This window comes from Oncorhynchus mykiss, chromosome 14, assembly GCF_057628025.1.
Source record: "Oncorhynchus mykiss isolate SJ-2025 chromosome 14, ASM5762802v1, whole genome shotgun sequence".
NCBI classification, from domain to species: Eukaryota; Metazoa; Chordata; class Actinopteri; order Salmoniformes; family Salmonidae; genus Oncorhynchus; species Oncorhynchus mykiss.
The window spans coordinates 24,009,235-24,031,751 of NC_143035.1; the positions used below are offsets into that span (position 1 = coordinate 24,009,235).

Consider the following 22,517-nt stretch of genomic DNA (forward strand, 5'->3'; position numbering starts at 1 on the left):
CTTGCACAAAATAAGAAATCTATAATATCTGAAAATGTAGCTAGACTCTTTCCTATATACATGGATGAACGCTTACGGCAGACTGCAACCCCTTTCATTAAATAAGACGTCCTGTGTTGTTTCCATTTTCTTTGAACAGCTCATTCTGGTTCACACTGATCGTGTGTAATGCCATAAGAATCATCTTAAGCTTTAGCCCCCACCCAAACTCTGACCATTTTACTCACCCTAGCAAAGCTGGTTTGGCTGTTTTCATGTTATCCATAGCATTGGTGACTAACTGTGCTCCTGGCAACAATGTAATTACACTTTTTTGCCAATGTTTACTGACACCGGCCATATTCAACGGGTGTTGAGCGTTCGTAAATTCATCAGTTATTCAGCGCTCTGGCACTCAGACGAGAGTGCTCTGAAACAGTTGTTGCAGTGACATTCCATTGAAATGAATACTTGCATAGTGGAGTCGTTTTGTTAAGTTTTACTACCCAATATAATTTTTTTAACCAGTTGGATTTAGGGGGAGCTATTTTAATTTTTGGATGAAAAACTTTCTCGTTTTAAACAAGATATTTTGTCACGAAAAGATGCTCGACTATGCACAAAATTGACAGCTTTGGAAAGAAGACACTGACGTTTCCAAAACTGCAAAGATATTGTCTGTGAGTGCCACAGAACTGATGTTACAGGCGAAACCCAGATAAACATTCAACCAGGAAGTGCCCCATTTTTTGAAACCGCCTCATGCCAATGACTCCTTGTATGGCTGTGAATGAGCTACGAATGAGCTTACGTTTTCCCCAAGGTGTCTACAGCATTGTGACGTCTTGTTAGGCATTTCCCTTGAAGAATAGCTGTAAGGGACCATATATGGCATGTGGTCACATGGTGTCTCACGCAGAAAACCTTGCGTAAAATACTGAGGTAGCCATTTTTCCAATCGCTTCTTATGAGAAACCAACTGCCTCGACGGATATATTATCTAATATATTTGTTAAAAACACCTTGAGGATGGATCCTAAACAACGTTTGCCGTGTTTCTGTCGATATTATGGAGCAAAGTTTGGAAAAAGTTTGGCGTTTTAGTTGTAGCATTTTAGGGTCGATTTCTCAGCCAAGCATGATGAACAAACGGGAGCTATTTCGCCTACAAAAATAATATTTTTGGAAAAAAGGAACATTTGCTATCTAACTGGGAGTCTCCTGAGTGAAAGCATCTGAAGTTTTTCAAAGGTAAATTATTTAATCTGGTTGCTTTTCTTATTTTCGTGAAAATGTTGCCTGCTGCCAGCAGAGCCTAGCATAGCATTATGCCATGATAAACTTACACAAATGCTTGTCTAGCGTTGGCTGTAACGCATATTTTGAAAATCTGAGATGACAGTGTTGTTAACAAAAGGCTAAGCTTGTGTTTTAATATATTTATTTCATATCATTTGCGATTTTCATGAATAGGAAAAGTTTATAGGGGTATTTATGTCCGTTGCGTTATGCTAATGCATTTGAGGCTATGATTACGTTCCCGGATACGGGTTTGCTCGTCGCAAAAGGTTAAAGCAGCGTTAGACAGGATTCCCTACACATACTGACCAGCTCTAATAGAAAGAAGTGTGCTATATGGCAGACCAATCCAAACTCATCTCTCGGAATGTCCAGCCCACTCATTATCTCAGCCAATCATGGCTAGCGGGAGGGTTGCTGTGGCTAAACCGACTAGGCTCGTACTTTAACAATTTTATTTATTATTTACAGATGGCATACAAGTTAGTTATTAAAGGCACATGAAAGTTAACATGTTCCAAGAAGGCATTTCTGCAAAAAACATTGACATACAAACCGCTCTCCTGTGAAGTAATGACCCGAACATACACCTAGTTTCCTGAAACAGTCACATTTAGTGTCAAACGTTCTCATTAACGCTGTGTTAGTCAGCTCTCATTACCGTTGCATTAGTTAGCAGAATACAGAGTGATAAAAGATTGAGGTTTAAGTCTTGCCCTGAATCCATTGTCCTAATCGGCTCCGTGGAGCTTTGAACTTCTAGGAAAGAGTTTTTTTTTTTAGATTCACACTAAGGTTCTGTGAGGTTAAGCGTAATCACTCTGAACTTTTAGTAGATTGTGGATTTCCTCTGGTCTATTATGCCACATTCTGGAGAAATCAAAGTTAATACGACAGAGTCATGTTCATTGGGGCACGCAAAGGAAAATGTTTTGATTAGTTTCGCAACAGAAAACTAAAATAAGCATTTCTTATTGGTCAAGCCCAGGTAGTCCCTCCATGTTTCGGTGCATTTTCATCCTTTTGGTGCCTAATGAACACAACCCTGATATAACCACACAAATCCCAGCGCCACCATCCAAATGAGAATATTTCCACGCTATCCATGTGAGTGCTGGTCTGTGTTAGGAATCTTTGTTTGTCCTCTGCTACAACTCATGTCTGGTAAACCACTGACATATAGTTGTGGTGCATTTTTAAAGCATCTGATGTGTGGAATGATGTGTGTTGAGGAAGTAAAACACTAAATTATTTTAAAGAGGGACACTCACGCTCCCACATGTATTTTTCAGTAGTGTGTGTATTCAGTTTGGGAATGCATGTGGGGTATTCAGTGTGTTTGAATATTAATGTAACCTTTACTACAGATGGCAAAGCTCTAGCAACCAATACAAATGATCTCTGTCTTACCTGCAGGAGAGCGATGAAGAGGAAGAAGGAGTTGGCAGCCCTTCTGAACTGAGAGTAGAGGAACCGAGGTAGGAAGGTGAGGACATTATACTTTGCAGTGCTGCAGGGCAGAGAATAGGACATGTAGGGAGATTGAGAGAGAGAGAGAGGGAGTGAGTGAGAAAGAGAGAACAAAGGCAGAGAGAAAGAGAAAAAGTTCAGTTCCATGAATCAGTTTCTTTCCACTAACAGACATCTTATACCAGTAAACATAATATACAGTACCAGTCAAAAGCTTGGACATACCTACTCATTCAAGGGTTACTCTTTGTTTTACTATTTTTCTACATTGTAGAATAATAGTTAAGACATCAAAAGTATGAAATAACATAAGGAATCATGTATGAACCAAATAAAATAAAAAAGTGTTAAACAAATATAAAATATATTTTAGATTCTTCAAAGTAGCCACCTTTTGCCTTGATTACAGCTGTATACGCTCTTGGCATTTTCAATCAGCATCACCTGGAATACGTTTCCAACAGTCTTGAAGGAGTTTCCATATATGCTGAGCACTTGTTGGCTGCTTTTCCTTCACTCTGCGGTCCAACTCATCCCAAACCATCTCAATTGGGTTGAGGTCGGGTGATTGTGGAGTCCAGGTCACCTGATGCAGAACTCCATCATTCTCCTTCTTGGTTAAATTGCCCTTACACTGTCTGGAGGTGTGTTTGATCATTGTCCTGTTGAAAAACAAATGATAGTCCCACTAAGCGCAAACCAGAGGGGATGGCGTATCACTTCAGAATGCTGTGGTATTCATGCTGGTTAAGTGTGCCTTGAATTATAAATAACTAACAGTGTCACTAGCAAAGCACCACCACACCACAGCCTCCATGCTTCACGGTGGGAACCACATATGCAGAGGTCATCCATTCACCTACTCTGCATCTCACAAAGACACAGCGATTGGAACCAAAAATCTCAAATTTGGACTCATACCAAAAGGACTGATTTCCACCGATCTAATGTCCATTGCTCGTGTTTCTTGGCCCAAGCAAGTCTTCTTCTTATGGGTGTCCTTTAGTAGTGGTTCCTTTGCAGTAATTTAACCATGAATGCCTGATTCACGCAGTCTCCTCTGAACAGTTGATGTTGAGATGTGTCTGTTACTTGAACTCTGTGAAGCAATTATTTGGGCTGCAATTTCTGAGACTGGTACTTCTAATGAACTTATCCTCTGCAACAGAGGTAACTCTGGGTCTTCCTTTCCTATGGCGGTCCTCATGAGAACCAGTTTCATCATAGCGCTTGATGGTGTTTGCGACTAAACATTTTTCCACACTGACTGACCATGTCAAAGTAATCCTGTCCCATCCTGTCATTTCTCTTTGCTTATTTGAGCTGTTCTTGTCATAATAGGGACTTGGTCTTTTACCAAATAGGGCTCTCTTCTGAATTACCACCCCTACCTGATTGGCTCAAACGCATTAAGAAGGAAAGAAATTCCACAAATTAACAAGGCACACCTGTTAATCAAAATGCATTCCAGGTGACTACCTCATAAAAAACTTGAGAGAATGCCAAGAGTGTTCAAAGCTGTCGTCAAGGCAAAGGGTTGCTACTTTCAAGAATCTCAAATATAAAGTATATTTTGATTTGTTTAACACTTTTTTGGTTACTACATTTATTTATTTACTACGTGATTCCATATGTGTTATTTCATAGTTTTGATGTCTTCACTATTATTCTAAAATGTACAAAATAGTACAAATAAAAGAAAAAACATTGAATGAGTAGGTGTCCAAACTTTTGACTGGTACTGTATATCTCCTGATACCCCATCCAGCCTCGAGTTGATACATTTCACCCTCATCTCCACCTCCACCCCCCACAATCCACCATTCCTGGAAGCTGCTTCTCCTGAGTGCAGGGGGTGGCGGAGCTCTGAGCTGTGGTTGAACATGTACTGTGTGAGTGATGAATGGCAGGCCAGTCGGCTAAATTACCATAAAGCATAACTAAGGGGAGCTCTCCTGGCAGACGTAAGCTATGGCAGAGAGGGGGTGCCTGGCAGAGCACCTCCGGCCCAGACCAGACAGAGCCTGATTTACAGTCGCATTAAGGGCCAGCCAGCCAGAGCACTTTGGGGGGAGATAAACGCTGTGATGTAGACCATGCCACCAGGCTATGACATGTTTGTCTGTTAGGGTAGGCTACACTACGGCTTTTTTTAAAAGCTGACAGAAAACCTCTGGAGACATGAACAGCATTTTACTTGTCTGTAAAGTAATGCCGCTTTCATCACTAGGTAAACAGAACTGTCAAAGTTTGTTATACATTACGACTTAACAAGACATTTAGTAGAATGAACGGACATTTAGCTACCTTATCATAAAAAAAAAAACATAGCAGGACATCAAATCAGCAACGTTTGTTGTTGTCAAGGAGGCAACATTACATGCAAGAGCAGAGAATTACATTACACTCTTTTTTTTTTGTTACTGAACTGTGTTCTGTCTTTAAAGGGTCGCGGTAGATATAATCCATTGCCTGGCCCTAGCTGTCATACATACGTAATAGGACTATTATTCTGCATTGCGAAATTACATGGAATTTTATGATTTATTTATTTTCATTTTAACAGAAACTCCCCCCAAAAAGTTTTGTTTATAAAGTAACAGGGCTGACCATAACAGGGCTGACCGTAACAGGGCTGACAACCTCATCTTAAAAGTAATTAATCCCCTTGTGACAGGGGGAATGGAAGCTTGTTGTGTGCAACAGGGAGGGGCAACTGAATGCAAGGCAAGCTTTACCAAAGAAACTGACATTGTTAAAACATTTCTAGCCGATCTATTGGTAACAGGGTTGAAGGGTTATGGTCGACTTGCTCAGTTTTCCACCACAAGACACCAGAAACTGGCAACAACAAAAAATCCATGTGGTCCAGGCTATATTAAAGGGCACTTAATTTAATACTGTACATTTTCTCACACATGATGTTATCTACTGGTGTAGATAAGGTAGCATAATGCAACGCCAGTCAAGCTTATACACACACACGATATACTGTAAGCACAATCCATAATAGGCCTCCCTCCATAGACAAGGCACAGAATCAGACAGACTGTGATAAATCAACAACAAGCAGAGACACACACACAGGGCGGGGATAGTACGCCAGTGAGCGTGGAGAGAGACAAACAGTCAATGATAAGAGATAGTGCTCCATTCATCTTCTCCCCGTCACATCCGTCTAGTGGGGCTCTGTCTGCGAGAGAGGCGGCTATCAGACAACAGCACAGCACACATGGCAGTAGATTGCTATACAATAGGGCATGGTACCATAATGTACCATCTTTGCAGAGCGATGTAATGGAAAACCTCATCAGAACACAGATCAAGCCTCAATTGAGTTTTTCTTGGAAATCCTTTTTTGTAAGTAACTTGTAAGTATAACTTAAATGGTGGTTTGAACAAGATGACATGAAGGGGATCTGTGTCTGCGCCACATGGTCTCTCTACTGGTGTCTACCAGAGCTCAGATCTAGGCCCTCTCCTGTTCTCTCTGTACAGCAAGTCGCTCAGCAATGTAATATACTCACATGGTTTCTCCTACCATTGCTATGCTACGCGGATGAAACTCAACTATTTCTCCATCCCCCCTCTGACTCTCAGCCGAAAGTGTGAACAAAAGCTGACAAAAATTGTGGACACTCTCCACTGCTTCGTGGCCAAGCTCTTTACTGGACCTGGCCTAGTCTACGTAATTTGAACCCCCTAGCACCATCCCAGTTTTGCCACGAGGACCATGTTTGGGCTTCACAGAAGTCCATTGTCAGCATTGTTGTGCCGTGGAAATTCGCACCTGGGGAAAAAAGAAAAAAAACGGGCTAGTCATACGTGTGGGAAAAAAATATTGGCTAGGCTTAGTTCCCTTGTTCTTTGTGTTACGTTGAGGAGTTGGCCGAGTGGCTTGTTTTATGTTGAGGAGTTGGCCGAGTGGCTTGTTTTACGTTGAGGAGTTGGCCAGGTGGCTTTGTGTTATGTTGAGGAGTTGGCCAGGTGGCTTTGTGTTATGTTGAGGAGTTGGCCAGGTGGCTTTGTGTTACGTTGAGGAGTTGGCCAGGTGGATTAGGGAGTGCGGTCACCTCTGCACCACAGAATCCATGACCTGGTCTCATTACCTAATTTGAACCCCCGGGGATGATGTAAGCGGTTAAAAATAATAACCAGTGTTTTGCTCTCAATTTAATATTTTGTTCCTTCAGCTACTTCCTTTTCTTTCCATCTTCCATCTCTCCTCCTATCGCTCTTTCTTTCTTTCCTTCCGTATTTCTTTGGGGCAAAACCACGGCGAATTACAAAAAAGTGATCCTTTAACGCTCCTCTTCTTAACAGAGATTACTGCACCAGCTCTCCATTAACACTCCTCTTCTTAATGGAGATTACTGCACCAGCTCTCCATTAACACTCCTCTTCTTAATGGAGATTACTGCACCAGCTCTCCATTAACACTCCTCTTCTTAATGGAGATTACTGCACCAGCTCTCCATTAACACTCCTCTTCTTAATGGAGATTACTGCACCAGCTCTCCATTAACACTCCTCTTCTTAATGGAGATTACTGCACCAGCTCTCCATTCATTATCTACCCGTGGCCTCAGGACTGAGACCACTTCCTCCTCATCTTGTCACTCCACTCAAAAAATAAGTTGGGAAAAAAAAAAATCAAATGGGACCCTATTCCCTATTTAGCGCACTACTTTTGGCCAAAGCCCTATGGCTCAATGGCCAACAGCCGTGAAGACATTAGTAGCAATTTTGGGGACCGTCGAGAGAAGATGATCGACATTACATTACCTGACTTGGCATAAAAGGATGATGTCACTGTTGTAGCTTCAAATCTGACCATGTCAAGTTAAATGTGTGCAAACACAATTGCACAAAAGCACTTAACCTTGAAATGAAAAAGCAGAAAGACAGGTTTCCCTTAACTGGTCATTTACACATGAGCATGAAATCTGTTTGTGTGTGTGTGTGTCTCTCTCCATGTGTAGGGCTGTTGCGGCCATATTACCACCACACCGGCGGTCACGAGTCAAATTCCATGTGACCGTTTAGTCACGGTAATTAGGCTTCTCCAAGCTTGGATGCTGTTGATGGTCATTAGTAGCCTACCAAATTTGCTGAGGACGAGTCATGCGTCCTTTGAAACATCACCCTCCAAACCACACTCCATTACACCCGCCTGCTTAACCTGGAAGCCAGCCGTACCAATGTGTCGGGGGAAACACCGCTCAACTGATGACCGAAGTCAGCCTGGAGGCGCCCGCCCGCCACAAGGATTTATATAGAACAATGAGCCAAGTAAAGCCCCACGGTCAAACTCTGACACAGCAGGTCTGTAGTGACGCCTCAAGCACTGCAGTGGCTTAGACCACTGCACCACTCGGGAGAACCCAGAACTACTAAAGGGTACATTAATAACTCTAAATTAAGTATGTGTGCCCCGACTCTTTTCTCTGTATATGTATATATATATATCAATGATGTTGCCCTTGCTGCGGGCGATTCCCTGATCCAACTCTACGCAGACGACACCATTCTGTATACTTCCGGCCCTCCCTTGGACACTGTGCTAACCAACCTCCAAACGAGCTTCAACGCCATACCACTTCCGTTGCCTCCAACTGCTCTTAAACGCTAGTAAAACCAAATGCATGCTTTTCAACCGTTCGCTGCCTGCACCTGCACGCCCGACTAGCATCACCACCCTGGATGGTTCCGACCTAGAATATGTGGACATCTATAAGTACCTAGGTGTCTGGCTAGACTGTAAACTCTCCTTCCAGACTCATATCAAACATCTTCAATCTAAAATCAAATCTAGAGTCGGCTTTCTATTCCGCAACAAAGCCTCCTTCACTCACGCCGCCAAACTTACCCTAGTAAAACTGACTATCCTACAGATCCTCGACTTCGGCGATGTCATCTACAAAATAGCTTCCGATACTCTACTCAGCAAACTGGATGCAGTTTATCACAGTACCATCCGTTTTGTTACTAAAGCACCTTATACCACCCACCACTGCGACCTGTATGCTCTAGTCGGCTGGCCGTCGCTATATATTCGTCGCCAGACCCACTGGCTCCAGGTCATCTACAAGTCCATGCTAGGTAAAGCTCCGCCTTATCTCAGTTCACTGGTCACGATGGCAACACCCACCCGTAGCACGCGCTCCAGCAGGTGTATCTCACTGATCATCCCTAAAGCCAACACCTCATTTGGCCGCCTTTCGTTCCAGTTCTCTGCTGCCTGTGACTGGAACGAATTGCAAAAATCGCTGAAGTTGGAGACTTTTATCTCCCTCACCAACTTCAAACATCTGCTATTTGGGCAGCAAACCGATCGCTGCAGCTGTACATAGTCCATCTGTAAATAGCCCACCTAATCTACCTACCTCATCCCCATACTGTTAATATTTATTTACTTTTCTGCTCTTTTGCACACCAGTATCTCTACATGACCATCTGATCATTTATCACTCCAGTGTTAATCTGAAAAATTGTAATTATTCGCCTACCTCCTCATGTCTTTTGCACACAATGTATATAGACTCTCTTTTTTTTATTTTCTATTGTGTTATTGGCTTGTTTATTGTTTACTCCATGTGTAACTCTGTTGTTGTCTGTTCACACTGCTATGCTTTATCTTGGCCAGGTCGCAGTTGTAAATGAGAACTTGTTCTCAACTAGCCTACCTGGTTAAATAAAGGTGAAATAAATAAATAAATGTGTGCGTACATGTATCCTTTCATGTGAGTACGCACGTAACCCCTTGTGCCAAATTCCCTGCATGGATCCACCATGTCAGCTTTTCACAGAACACACAATGAACAGCAGCTTGCCCTGCCTGACTCTCCGGTTTGCCCTGGTTGAAGTCATGCACATCCCACCACCGACTCCCATGTCACATTACATTAGCACAAGATCTGGTCTGACAAGTAGTGCAGCTGAATAAACAGATTCCATCACTCACACGACCAGCAGGCTGTGTACCAAATTGCACCCTATTCCCGATATCGTGCACTTCTTTTGACCAGGGCCCATGTGTCTGTGTGACAAGATTCCATTTGGGACAAGACCAGCAGTGGAGCAACAGATGATTATGGAGATGCTGGTAGTGATAGTGGTGGAGAGGTGCAGTGTATGGAGAAATACACAAGTAAATATTTTTAGTTTAAATAGAACGTGTGAAAGTGATTCCCTGAGCCCTATACTACAAATCAGGTTTGAAGAGGTACAGTCGAAGATTACATGAAAACTCATTTTTTCAACCACTCCATAAATGTCTTGTTAACAAACTATAGTTTTGACAAGTCGGTTAGGACATCTACTTTGTGCATGACACAAGTAATATTCCCAACAATTGTTTAGAAAGATTATTTCACTGTATCACAATTCCAGTGGGTCAGAAGTTTACATCCACTAAGTTGACTGTGCCTTTAAACAGCTAGGAAAATTCCAGAAAATTATGTCATGGCTTTAAAAGCTTCCGATAATCTAAATGACATCAATTGAGTCAATTGGAGGTGAACCTGTAGATGTATTTCAAGGCCTACCTTCAAACTCAGTGCCTCTTTGCTTGACATTATGATGGGAAAATCAAAAGAAATCAGCCAAGACCTCAGAAAAAAAAATGTAGACCTCCACAAGTCTGGTTCATCCTTGGGAGCAATTTCCAAATGCCTGAAGGTACCACGTTCATCTGTACAAACAATAGTACGCAAGTATAAACACTATGGGACCTCACAGCCGTCATACCGCTCAGGAAGGAGACGCATTCTGTCGCCTAGAGATGAACATAGTTTGGTGCGAAAAGTGCAAATCAATCCCAGAACAGCAGCAAAGGACCTTGTGAAGATGCTGGAGGAAACTATACAAAAGTATCTATATCCACAGTAAAAATAGTCCAATATCAACATAACCTGAAAGACCGCTCAGCAAGGAAAAGGCCACTGCCCCAAAACCGCCATAAAAAAGCCAGACTAAGGTTTGCAACTGCACATGGGGACAAAGATGGTACTTTTTTGAGAAATGTCTAATGAAACAAAAATATAACTGTTTGGCCATAATGACCGTTGTTATGTTTGGAGGAAGAAGGAGGAGGCTTGCAAGCCGAAGAACACCATCCCAACCGTGAAGCACGGGGGTGAGAGGATCATGTTGTGAGGGTGCTTTGCTGCAGGAGGGACTGGTGCACTGCACAAAATAGATGGCATCATGAGGGGGAATAATTATGTGGATATATTGAAGCAAGCTAAAGTTAAATCTTGGTCGCAAATGTGTCTTCCAAATGGCCAATGACCCCAAGCATACTTAAAAAATTGTGGCAAAATGGCTTAAGGACAACAAAGTCAAGGTATTGGAGTGACCATCACAAAGCCCTGACCTCAATCCTGTAGAAAATTTGTGGGCAGAACAGAAAAAGTGTGTGTGAGCAAGGAGGCCTACAAACCTGAGTCAGTTACACCAGCTCTGTCAGGAGGAATGGGCCAAAATTCACCCAACTTATTGTGGGAAGCTTGTGGAAGGCTACCTGAAACGTTTGACCCAAGTTAAACAATTTAAAGGCAATGCTACCAAATACTAATTGAGTGTATGTAAACTTCCGACCCACTGGGAATGTGATTAAAGAAATACAAGCTGAAATAAATCACTCTACTATTATTCTGACATTCTTAAAATAAAGAGGACCTAAAACAGGGAATTTTTACTAGGATTTAATGACAGGAATTGTGAAACACTGAGTTTGAATGTATTTGGCTAAGGTGTGTGTAAACTTCCAACTTCAACTAACTTTGGTAAACTCGGTATAACCGGTCATACGAAAGTGGCTCACGTTTTAGCCATGGCAACAAATCTTTCAGAACCAACCTACTCCGGGTCAGGCTAACTCCACTTACCCTGAATGAAATGACTGAGCCGCGAGATGAAGACCAATGAAATCAGATTCCCTCCCTCTCGCAAAGAGTCCGTCATCATCCCCTTCATTTGGGTAAGATGACTGATTCAATATTATATTAATAATAGGCACTGCAGTGCTTGAGGCGTCACTACAGATATGGGTTCGATCCCGGGCTGTGTCGCAGCCGGCCACACCCGGGAGACCCATGAGGCGATGCCTCAATTGGCCCAACGTCTTCCGGGTTAGGGGAGGGTTTGGCCGGCTGAGATGTCCTTAGCGACTCCTGTGGCGGGCTGGGCGCATGCACGATGACACGGTCACCAGTTGTACAGTGTTTCCTCCTACACATTGGTGCAGCTGGCTTCCGGGTTAAGAGAGCAGTCTGTCAAGAAGCAGTGCGGCTTGTCATGGTTGTGTTTCGGAGGACGCATGGCTCTCGACCTTCACCTCTCCTGAGTCCGTACGGGAATTGCATCGATGGGACAACTACCAATTGGACATCACCAATTGGGGAGAAAAGGGGGTTAAAAATATATATATATTTTTTTTTTAAATACCTATCACATCACACATTTAGCAATGACGGGATGCATTTGAAAGTTATGTAGAGTAAAACTATTGAATGACAAAATTATTTTATTGATAGGAGTGGGGGAAAAGGGTGTTTGTGCTTTTCTACACCAAAGCAAAGGCGGCATTAACGACACAAAAAAACAAAAATCACTTCTAAAAGCCTATTTCACACCACAGCCTACTCAATTTGCAAGAATTTTGATTCAGGAAAACATTTAAAATGTTCCACTGACTGGCCCATGGATTGAGGTTTCAGCATTGTCTCAAGAGTTTGGCGATCGACTAGCAGTTACAAGCCTGATAGAGTTAGCGGCAGGCGAATGAGCAACAGCCTGAGTAAATCTATCTTACATCGTAGTATACCTCTATGGTCTCAGATCTGTTTGTGCGGTATAGACAACACCTATATAAACGTTGCCATGCCAAACATAATGACCATAGGAGTTGGCAAGACAGCAAAACCAGATCTGGGACCAGAGCCTGAAAGTGACTCTCTGGGTGACTTTTTATGGGCAGCAGCATACAGTGTTCAAGGATCAGATGGAACCAAATCGACACAAGTCGGAACAAGAATTGGAGATCCAAGATAGCAGCGGATAAAAAGAGGAGTCCAAAAATGCAAATTTTTGGGCACAGCATGACTTGCTTGGTTAATCTATGCTAAGAAGCTGAATATTGACTCGTTGTCATTTCATTGTGTCCATGATTTTGTGTTTCATTCTAGTGGTTGGCTGTATGCTGCTAAGGCTCTATGTTTTTCCTGTGGCGGTGGATCGGTGTGTCTGTGTGTGCGATGCAGACATCTCCAGCCGCTCATGCAGCAGGAATGCTAACGCTAATATTCCCTGACAGAGGATGGCCAGCCCAGACCTGACCTTTCAATGCAACACGGCTCCACAAGGAACAGAGGAGGGAAACGCCAGCGAGCTAACTAAGGTTGAGTCCCAAATGGAGCCCTATTCCCTATATAGTGCACTACTTAAGTATAAGATGACATTTGGAATGTAGCCCTAGCGAGGTAGAGTTTCTAGACGAATCCACAACGAGAGCCCTTAGTGGTTGTAAAAGGGCTGCAGTGAGTCGGGGGGGGGGGGGGGGGGGGGGGGGCTCAAGTCAGTCTAATGTATAGTAGCTTACAGTGGAATAGGTTATGTATCCTACATTGGAATAGTGTATGTAGCCTTCATTGGAATAGTGTATGTCGGCCTAGTAGTACTACTGATGAAACATGACTCAACGAACGACACTGGTCTGTTGTGTCTCTGTGGGGTTAAGGGGTTAAAAAAGGTTGGATATGCCGGGGGCTGATATGGGGAAAAAATGCTTACCTCTGGGTCACTGTTGCCAGTACCCAAATAGTTGAGATCCTCACGCCAGCACATGCAGCGTACTCTAAGGTATGGATTATCTTCAGATGTCACAGAATGATCAGCTATTCATAATTCTCTTCTACTTGTCAAATAGACAATGACCTTTTCAAACTGGAAGAGGTGCACCTTGTCCGTTTGTCATGTTGCCTATGCCTCCCACCAAAACAGGCAGGCACGTGTAGGAGCTGTACATTTCAATCAGGGTTTAGAAGCTGCCTGCCTGTCCTCCTTCCACCCCCACTATAGATCATCCCAAGCCCATATTTCAAATCAGGCACATCGACATACTTCGACATGTCTTGAACTTTGCTGCCTCCTCAGCAACAATTCCTCTGCTTTGACAAATGGCAATACTGTTGTTGTTGTTGTTGTTGGGAGTCTTTCTCCCCCCCCCTCCTTCCTTCCCAGCAGGTGTCAGGGCAAAGCGGGCCAGGTGGGAAGGGGGAAAGGGAGAGAGAGAAAGAGAAGAGGACATGAAGAACTGCAGTGTGACTTCATCTGGTAATGATATACAGTGGAACAAAATAACCCGGAGACCCAAAGGCCTCTTGCTACCTTTGAGGTCCAATACCCAATACACACAAAAATAAGCCCTGACAACTTGACGATGCCACACGATTGGTCTCTCCTGACCTTATAGGGCGGCAGGGTAGCCTAGTGGTTAGAGCGTTGGACTAGTAACTGGAAGGTTGCAAGTTCAAACCCCCGAGCTGACAAGGTACAAATCTGTCGTTCTGCCCCTGAACAGGCAGTTAACCCACTGTTCCTAGGCCGTCATTGAAAATAAGAATTTGTTCTTAACTGACTTGCCTGGTTAAATAAAGGTAAAAAAAATAAATAATTGTTTTAGTATTCAAATCAGGTTTCTCGTCGGGTTATATGCAAGATGGCTACTTATTAAATGACACAATATTGGCCGTAGATGGAGCTCCATGCACCAAACGGAATAGACGTTTTATCATCCATCATATCAAGCAAATATCTAACAATATAAAATGCAGCCGTACTTGAATTGTTCTTCTCTCCGGTCAGCACTGGAGAATTGTGTGAGGAAATGTGTGAAACAGCCAGAGTCATGTTATATTTAGCAGGAGATGAGTAACATACTGTAAGTAACTCTTAGTTGTTCTCTAGTCGGGGTGTGAACATTTAAGATGTTAAAGCTAAGTCGGGATCCTTAAAGTTATGAAAAATCCATAAATCCATGTTTAGTGGGGGGTGCAGTTATCACAAAACATATTATTTTCCGTGTTATAGCCTAACTAGATGATAGGTTGTAAACACATGGCGAAAGCTGTGTCATTTAAATCTAACCTGTGAGGAAAAGGCTAACTTTAGGCTACTGTGGTGAATTTGCGAGGCATGAAAGACAAGACATTGAGAGATACAGATTACCAAAACATTTTCCTCCTCCTCCTCCCTAATGATGCAAGTGTGTGTTCAGCCTTTGGTCTGTTGCATGTAGAATATCTTTGCCTATTCATTCATGATATTCCCTGCTTTACTGAAGTTGAGACAAGACACAGCCTTCCATTGTGTGATACAGCATTTGATTGCCATCCCTCACTAGCTTGCTTTGCAAGATGCGAGTGATTGTGTTCTCGGAAGTATGGCAAATAATCAGTCTCCTCCATTCCAAAAATACTGACTCTTAGGAGGCGATTCCTAGCTAAATCGAATCTTGACACTCAGAAATGGGAGTTGACATCAGGAGTCGACGTTCAAGGAGTCGCAGAATCAATTATTTGGAGTCAAGTCTCCACCACTACGTCATCGTGGTTAACTTTGGAAAAATGGCAGAGAAAGGCAAGCTATAGAAGCGGCCTTGTATGGCAATACTATGAGAAGTTAAATGAGAAGGAAATGCAAACTGTGCAAGCCGGAATTGAGGTACAGTAATGGTAGTACAGATGCAATGCAATCTCTGCGAGAGGGAGGGAATCTGTGGGAAATTGTATTGCCACAGTTAGTCTTTCAACGTTATGCAAGCAAAGAGGATGATAGGCCAACCAATGAACAGACGTCTTACCTGACGTGATTGCTGCAGAACTTGGTGAACTGTGGCTGATTGAGGAATATCAGTCGTGCATCTTCTTGGTCAGCTAAAGAGGTCTTTGCGGAGGTTGCCGTGTCCTCTGTCTTTTCGTACCCTGAGGGAAGAACGGAAAAAAGAAAACGCATTCAAAAAACAGATTTTCAAAAGTCATTGCCTAAATGTACAAAATTGTCTTTTCAGCACCAGATCTTCCCAGATAGCTTCATCCGTAATAGAATCACCTTCCAGTCAGAGTATTTGCAATGTGTGACGTAGTATAAAAAAGGCATAAAAGTCAGTACTTTGCATAGATTTTGTTAATGGCACTTTTCTGTGCTGTAGAACCAAAGCTGAAAAGGGGCCATTTAGATGAAAATTTGAGGTTGACTCAAAGGCACTAAGAACTTTTGGACAAGGTCACAGAAGAAAAGAAAAAAAGTATGACAAGGTTGGTCCAGGCAGGGTTTATTTTCAAACAAGGCTTTCTTAGAGCAGATGGCAGAGTCGAAGGCAAATCTGTGTCTCAGGGTCACCCATTCTGCAGGGTTCAGGTGGCAATGTGTGTGTGTGTGTGTGTGTGTGTGTTACAGAAATCACAGGAGATTGGATTACGACTAGATAAAATGCCTTTTACACAATGTCCCTTCAGGGTGCCTTTTTAAGGAAGATCAGATGCTGCAGGTACACCTTTAACTGGCTTCTCCCGAGACCAAGCACAGACACCACTGGGTAGGGACTGAGACCAAGCACAGACACCACTGGGTAGGGACTGAGACCAAGCACAGACACCACTGGGTAGGGACTGAGACCAAGCACAGACACCACTGGGTAGGGACTGAGACCAAGCACAGACACCACTGGGTAGGGACTGAGACCAAGCACAGACACCACTGGGTAGGGACTGAGACCAAGCACAGACACCACTGGGTAGGGACTGAGACCAAGCACAGACACCACTGGGTAGGGACTGAGACCAAGCACAGACACCACTGGGTAGGGACTGAGACCAAGCACAGACACAACTGGGTAGGGACTGAGACCAAGCACAGACACCACTGGGTAGGGACTGAGACCAAGCACAGACACAACTGGGTAGGGACTGAGACCAAGCACAGACACCACTGGGTAGGGACTGAGACCAAGCACAGACACAACTGGGTAGGGACTGAGACCAAGCACAGACACCACTGGGTAGGGACTGAGACCAAGCACAGACACCACTGGGTAGGGACTGAGACCAAGCACAGACACAACTGGGTAGGGACTGAGACCAAGCACAGACACCACTGGGTAGGGACTGAGACCAAGCACAGACACCACTGGGTAGGGACTGAGACCAAGCACAGACACCACTGGGTAGGGACTGAGACCAAGCACAGACATCACTGGGTAGGGACTGAGACCAAGCACAGACACCACTGGGTAGTGTCGGGATCAATAGTCTCAGATTAAACATTTCCCGCCGTGTAGCCAATGCTCCACGTGGTATGGTTAGGAATTGAACAACCATTGCAACCTTAGCTTACACTGAGGTTTTTGATGTCTGAAGAGGATTTCCACAGGAGTGTTTTATTCGTAACAGTAAAAAAGGCGGTTCTATGACGCCCGATCATGTCTGTGCTCACGGGGCCTGGCAAATGACAAACTTTAAAGGGAATGCAATTCTCTCGCATTAAAGGTTTAACATCACAATACATTATTTAATCTTTACTCATTCCTTTTACACAATAATTAGATGCAAACCCCATAATTGAGAAATGTACACATTCAGAGATATAGTTGTGCGTTTCCTGTCCTCTCGGAGGTCAGCAAATGAAACACCCTCGTCATACCCATTCTTTAAGTGTCCACAGACCATTCCCACCTACTCACAAGTGGAGATTTTGTTTCATATTCTCATTATGGGGATTTAGAAGTTCGCCATGTGAAATCCTTTGTTCTCTCCATGTCTCTCTTTCTGCATGGCCAGGGGGAGAGAGTCTCCGCCAGGAATTTACAACCTGAGATAACAGAACCTGGGTGTAGGAGAGAGTGAGAGAGAGGGGGAGGCCACTATCTATACCCAGAAAGGGCCACGTCATGACAGTAGGGACTTATACTAAGCAAATACACAAACATGGATGTGTCAGCTACGGACTTCATTCTATTCTCCAATGCTTAAATACTAGGTTAATTTGAGGAGTCACGACCAGCCTACTTCTGCCCTCATTGCATTTATTTTAAAATGAGACATGACTAGCCTACACTCCCTGGCATCGCATTCTTGAGCTGTGAAAAAGCCTAGATCCCCTAATCGAGTACTAGGCTGTTTAAAGTGGAACTTACAGCGTTTTAGCAACATGAAATCGTGTAAAAATCAGTTCATGTAAACCGCCAGGAAGAATGATGCCTTTTCATACATTTTCTCACACTCGACCACTTAGATATGGTCATTTTCACATGGTTATACTTACATAGAATGATTTACGTGACCGACCCGGCTCAAAATCATTATTCTGTAACAAAATTTGAAATGTAGTTTTTTTAATTTATTTTTTTACATTGAATTAAAGTAGAGACTCAGAGCTAGAAAATAATATTTCATACACTACGGTTGAGGAACAATGGGAAAGTATTTCTGCTTTGAAAGTTGCAAAACTTGTAAACTCACTTTTGAGAAAATGGCATTTGAATGTTTTGGTACTACTACTGGAGAGCCCTTCTTAGTATACAAACATTCAGCATAGTTCACACACTCTTAAGCTTTAACCCCACCCATCTCTAACGGCTGATTCGAGCATTCTGTACTAACAGCAGCAGTCAACCACCCAAGCTAACTTGCTAGCTAATTTCAGACATAAATGAGAGCACAGCTCACTGAACATAACTCGCCCTAGCAGACCTGGTTGGGCTGTTGTTATCCAGAGCATTGGTGACAGCAACTGCGCCGTCAGATTGTCAGTTTGTAAATTCAGAGCGTTTTGCTCTCAGAGCGTTCAGAGCACACACTGGATGCTCTGGCGGATGAGTAGGGTTGATCCAAACGTTCTGACCACACAACGGCAGTCAAGCACCCAAGCTAACTGGCTCGTATTGGCTATCCTGCTAGCTACTTCTAGGCAAAAATGAGTACACCCCACTGACCATTTTACTCGCCTTAGCAGAGCTGGTTAGGCCGTTTATGTTATCCAGAGGGTCGGTGACTAACTGTGCTGCTGGCAACAATTTCATTATGCTTTTTTTTGCTAACGTTAACTGACACCAAACATATTCAACGGGTGTTGAGTGTTTGTAAATTCATCAGTTATTTGGCACTCTGGTACACTCAGATGAGAGTCTTTTGTTAAGACATGTAGCTTGACCGGTGCTCTAAAGCCAAATCAGAGCTACTCTAGGGCAATTGGCAAATAAGCCAGTTGACACAAGCCGGCCATCACTCACTTTGAACTAGACTGTGTTTACAGGCAGTAGCAACAGTGAGACTTTAGGTCAGAAAGCGTTCCACAAAATACACCTGAATGGATTTCTGCAAATATGTAAATACCACAGGAGTCCTCTTACATTTGGGAACTTTACATTGCTATTGCTCAAACAACCACAAACAGATAGGCTGTGTCTCTGTTGCCTATGCACATTAACAACATCAACAACTAATGTTAGCAATAGCGAGGGAACATTAGATATACCCTCTCAGCTTATAGTTGGCCGTCAAAAATTGCATTGATAAAAGATGGAGAATGGTAGCCTGCTCGCCCTTCACAACTGAGTGGGAAGTTGCCTGCCTGCACATTTGATCGACGCCAGATATATTTGATTGAAACAAGAGATATGCTAACTAGGGCTAACCACAATTAGTTGACTGGTCTCGGTCGACAGATATTTCTTGTTGAGCACCTACTCATTCAAGGGTTTTTATTTATTTTTACTACATTGTAGATTAATAGCAAAGACATCAATGAATTAACACATATGGAATCATGTAGTAACCTAAAAAGTGTTTTTAAAAAAAAATCTAAATATATTTCATATTTGAGATTCTTCATAGTAGCCACCCTTTGCCTTGACAGCTTTGCACATTATTGGCTCTCTCAACCACCTGGAATTCATTTCAATTAACAGGTGTGCCTTGTTAAGTTCATTTGTGGGATTCCTTTCCTTAATGTGTTTGAGCCAATCACTTGTGTTGTGACAAGGTAGGTTTGTTATACAGAAGATAGACCTATTTGGTAAAAGACCAAGTCCATATTATGGCAATAAATATTCAAGAATGTTTCTTCAAATGCAGTCGCAAAAACCATCAAGCCCTATGATGAAACTGTCTCTCATGAGGACCGCCACAGGAAAGGAAGACCCAGAGTTACCTCTGCTGCAGAGGATAAGTTCATTATAGTTACCAGCCTCAGAAATTGCAGCCCCAAAAAATGCTTTAAGTAACAGATACATCAACAGTTCAGAGGAGACTGTGTGAAATCAGGCCTTCACGGTCAAATTGCTGCAATGAAACCACTACTAAAGGACACCCATAAGAAGAAGAGACTTGCTTGGGCCAAGAAACACAAGCAATGGACATTAGACCGGTGGAAATTTGTCCCTTGGTCTGATGTGAGATTTTTGGTTCCAACCACCGTGTCTTTGTGAGACACAGAGTAGGTGAACAGATGATCTCCAAATGTGTGGTTCCCACCGTGAAGCATGGAGTAGGAGGTGTGATGGTGCTTTGCTGGTGACACTGTCAGTAAATTATTGAGAATTCAAGGCACACTTTACCAGCGTGGCATCCACAGCATTCTACAGTGATACACCAACCCATTTGGTTTGTGCGTAGTGGGAGTATCATTTGTTTTTCGACAGGATAATAACCCAACACACCTCCAGGCTGTATAAGGTCTATTTGACCAAGAAGGAGAGTGATGGAGTGCTGCATCAGATGACCTGGCCTCCACAGTCACCAGACCTCAACCCAATTGAGTTGGACTACAGAGTGAAGGAAAAGCAGCCTGTTGGCTCAGCATATGTGGGAACTCCTTCAAGACTGTTGGAAAATCATTCCAGGTGAAGCTGGTTGAGAGAATGCCAAGTGTGCAAAGCTATCATCAAGGCAAAGTATGGATACTTTCAAGAAACTCAAAAATATATTTTGTTTAACACTTTTTTGGTTACTACATAATTCCATATGTGTTATTTCATTGTTTTGATGTCTTCACTATTATTCTACAATGTACAAAATAGTAAAAATAAAGAAAAACCCTTGAATGAGTAGGTTGCAAATTCACTAGCACATGCTTCTGCCAAACCCAAGTTAACAGTTGATACTATGACAGACAAAATGAGAAGAAAAAAAATCCAGAAAATCACATTGTAGGATTTTTTATGAATTTATTTGCAAATGATGGTGGAAAATAAGTATTTGGTCAATAACAAAAAGTTTCTCAATACTTTGTTATATACCCTTTGTTGGCAATGACAGAGGTCAAACGTTTTCTGTAAGTCTTCACAAGGATTTCACACACGGTTGCTGGTATTTTGGCCCATTCCTCAATGCAGATCTCCTCTAGAGCAGTGATGTTTTGGGGCTGTTGCTGGGCAACACGGACAATCAACTCCCTCCAAAGATTTTCTATGGGGTTGAGATCTGGAGACTGGCTAGGCCACTCCAGGACCTTGAAATGCTTCTTACGAAGCCAGTCCTTCGTTGCCCGGGCGGTGTGTTTGGGATCATTGTCATGCTGAAAGACCCAGCCACGTTTCATCTTCAATGCCCTTGCTGATGGAAGGAGGTTTTCACTCAAAATCTCACGATACATGGCCCCATTCATTCTTTCCTTTACATGGATCAGTCGTCCTGGTCCCTCGGCAGAAAAACAGCCCTAAAGCATGATGTTTCTACCCCCATGCTTCACAGTAGGTATGGTGTAACTTAGCATTCTTTGTCCTCCAAACACGACGAGTTGAGTTTTTACCAAAAAGTTTTATTTTGGTTTCATCTGACCATATGACATTCTCCCAATCTTCTTCTGGATCATCCAAATGCTCTCTAGCAAACTTCAGACGGGCCTGGACATGTACTGGCTTAAGCAGGGGGACACGTCTGGCACTGCAGGATTTCAGTCCCTGGCGGAGTAGTGTGTTACTGATGGTAGGCTTTGTTACTTTGGTCCCAGCTCTCTGCAGGTCATTCACTAGGTCCCCCCGTGTGGTTCTGGGATTTTTGCTCACCGTTCTTGTGATAATTTTGACCCCACGGGGTGAGATCTTGCGTGGAGCCCCAGATCGAGGGAGATTATCAGTGGTCTTGTATGTCTTCCATTTCCTAATAAATGCTCCCTCAGTTGATTTCTTCAAACCAAGCTGCTTACCTATTGCAGATGCAGTCTTCCCAGCCTGGTGCAGGTCTACAATTTTGTTTCTGGTGTCCTTTGACAGCTCTTTGGTCTTGGCCATAGTGGAGTTTGGAGTGTGACTGTTTGAGGCTGTGGACAGGTGTCTTTTATACTGATGACAAGTTCAAACAGGTGCCATTAATACAGATAACGAGTGGAGGACAGAGGAGCCTCTTAAAGAAGAAGTTACAGGTCTGTGAGAGCCAGAAATCTTGCTTGTTTGTAGGTGACCAAATACTTATTTTCCACCATAATTTGCAAATAAATTCATAAAAAAATCCTACAATGTGATTTTCTGGATTTTTTCCCTCATTTTGTCTGTCATAGTTGAAGTGTACCTATGATAAAAAATTACAGGCCTCATCTTTTTAAGTGGGAGAACTTGCACAATTGGTGGCTGACTAAATACTTGTTTGCCCCACTGTAGCAGGCAATAGCAATATAAGTTGCGTTTAGGTTATAATTTTCATTTAGATATCATTTTTATTAACCTCATGACAATGATTTGAGATTGACGTTAATATAAATTAAACTGTTCC

General features: G+C 43.0%; 1 protein-coding gene across 4 annotated transcripts in view; it reads right to left on the reverse strand.

Annotated features, from left to right (window-relative positions):
• atp8a1 (ATPase phospholipid transporting 8A1) overlaps window positions 1–22,517 on the reverse strand; it is a 189,401-nt gene that overhangs the window by 118,742 nt on the left and 48,142 nt on the right. For all 4 annotated transcript variants that reach the window (XM_021561543.3, XM_021561541.3, XM_090198605.1 and 1 more), the window contains exons 2-3: window positions 15,614–15,734; window positions 2,689–2,788 (exon numbers count right to left, since the gene is read on the reverse strand). In XM_021561543.3, coding sequence (XP_021417218.2) covers window positions 2,689–2,788; window positions 15,614–15,734 — 221 coding nt within the window. The remainder of the gene's footprint in view (window positions 1–2,688; window positions 2,789–15,613; window positions 15,735–22,517) is intronic.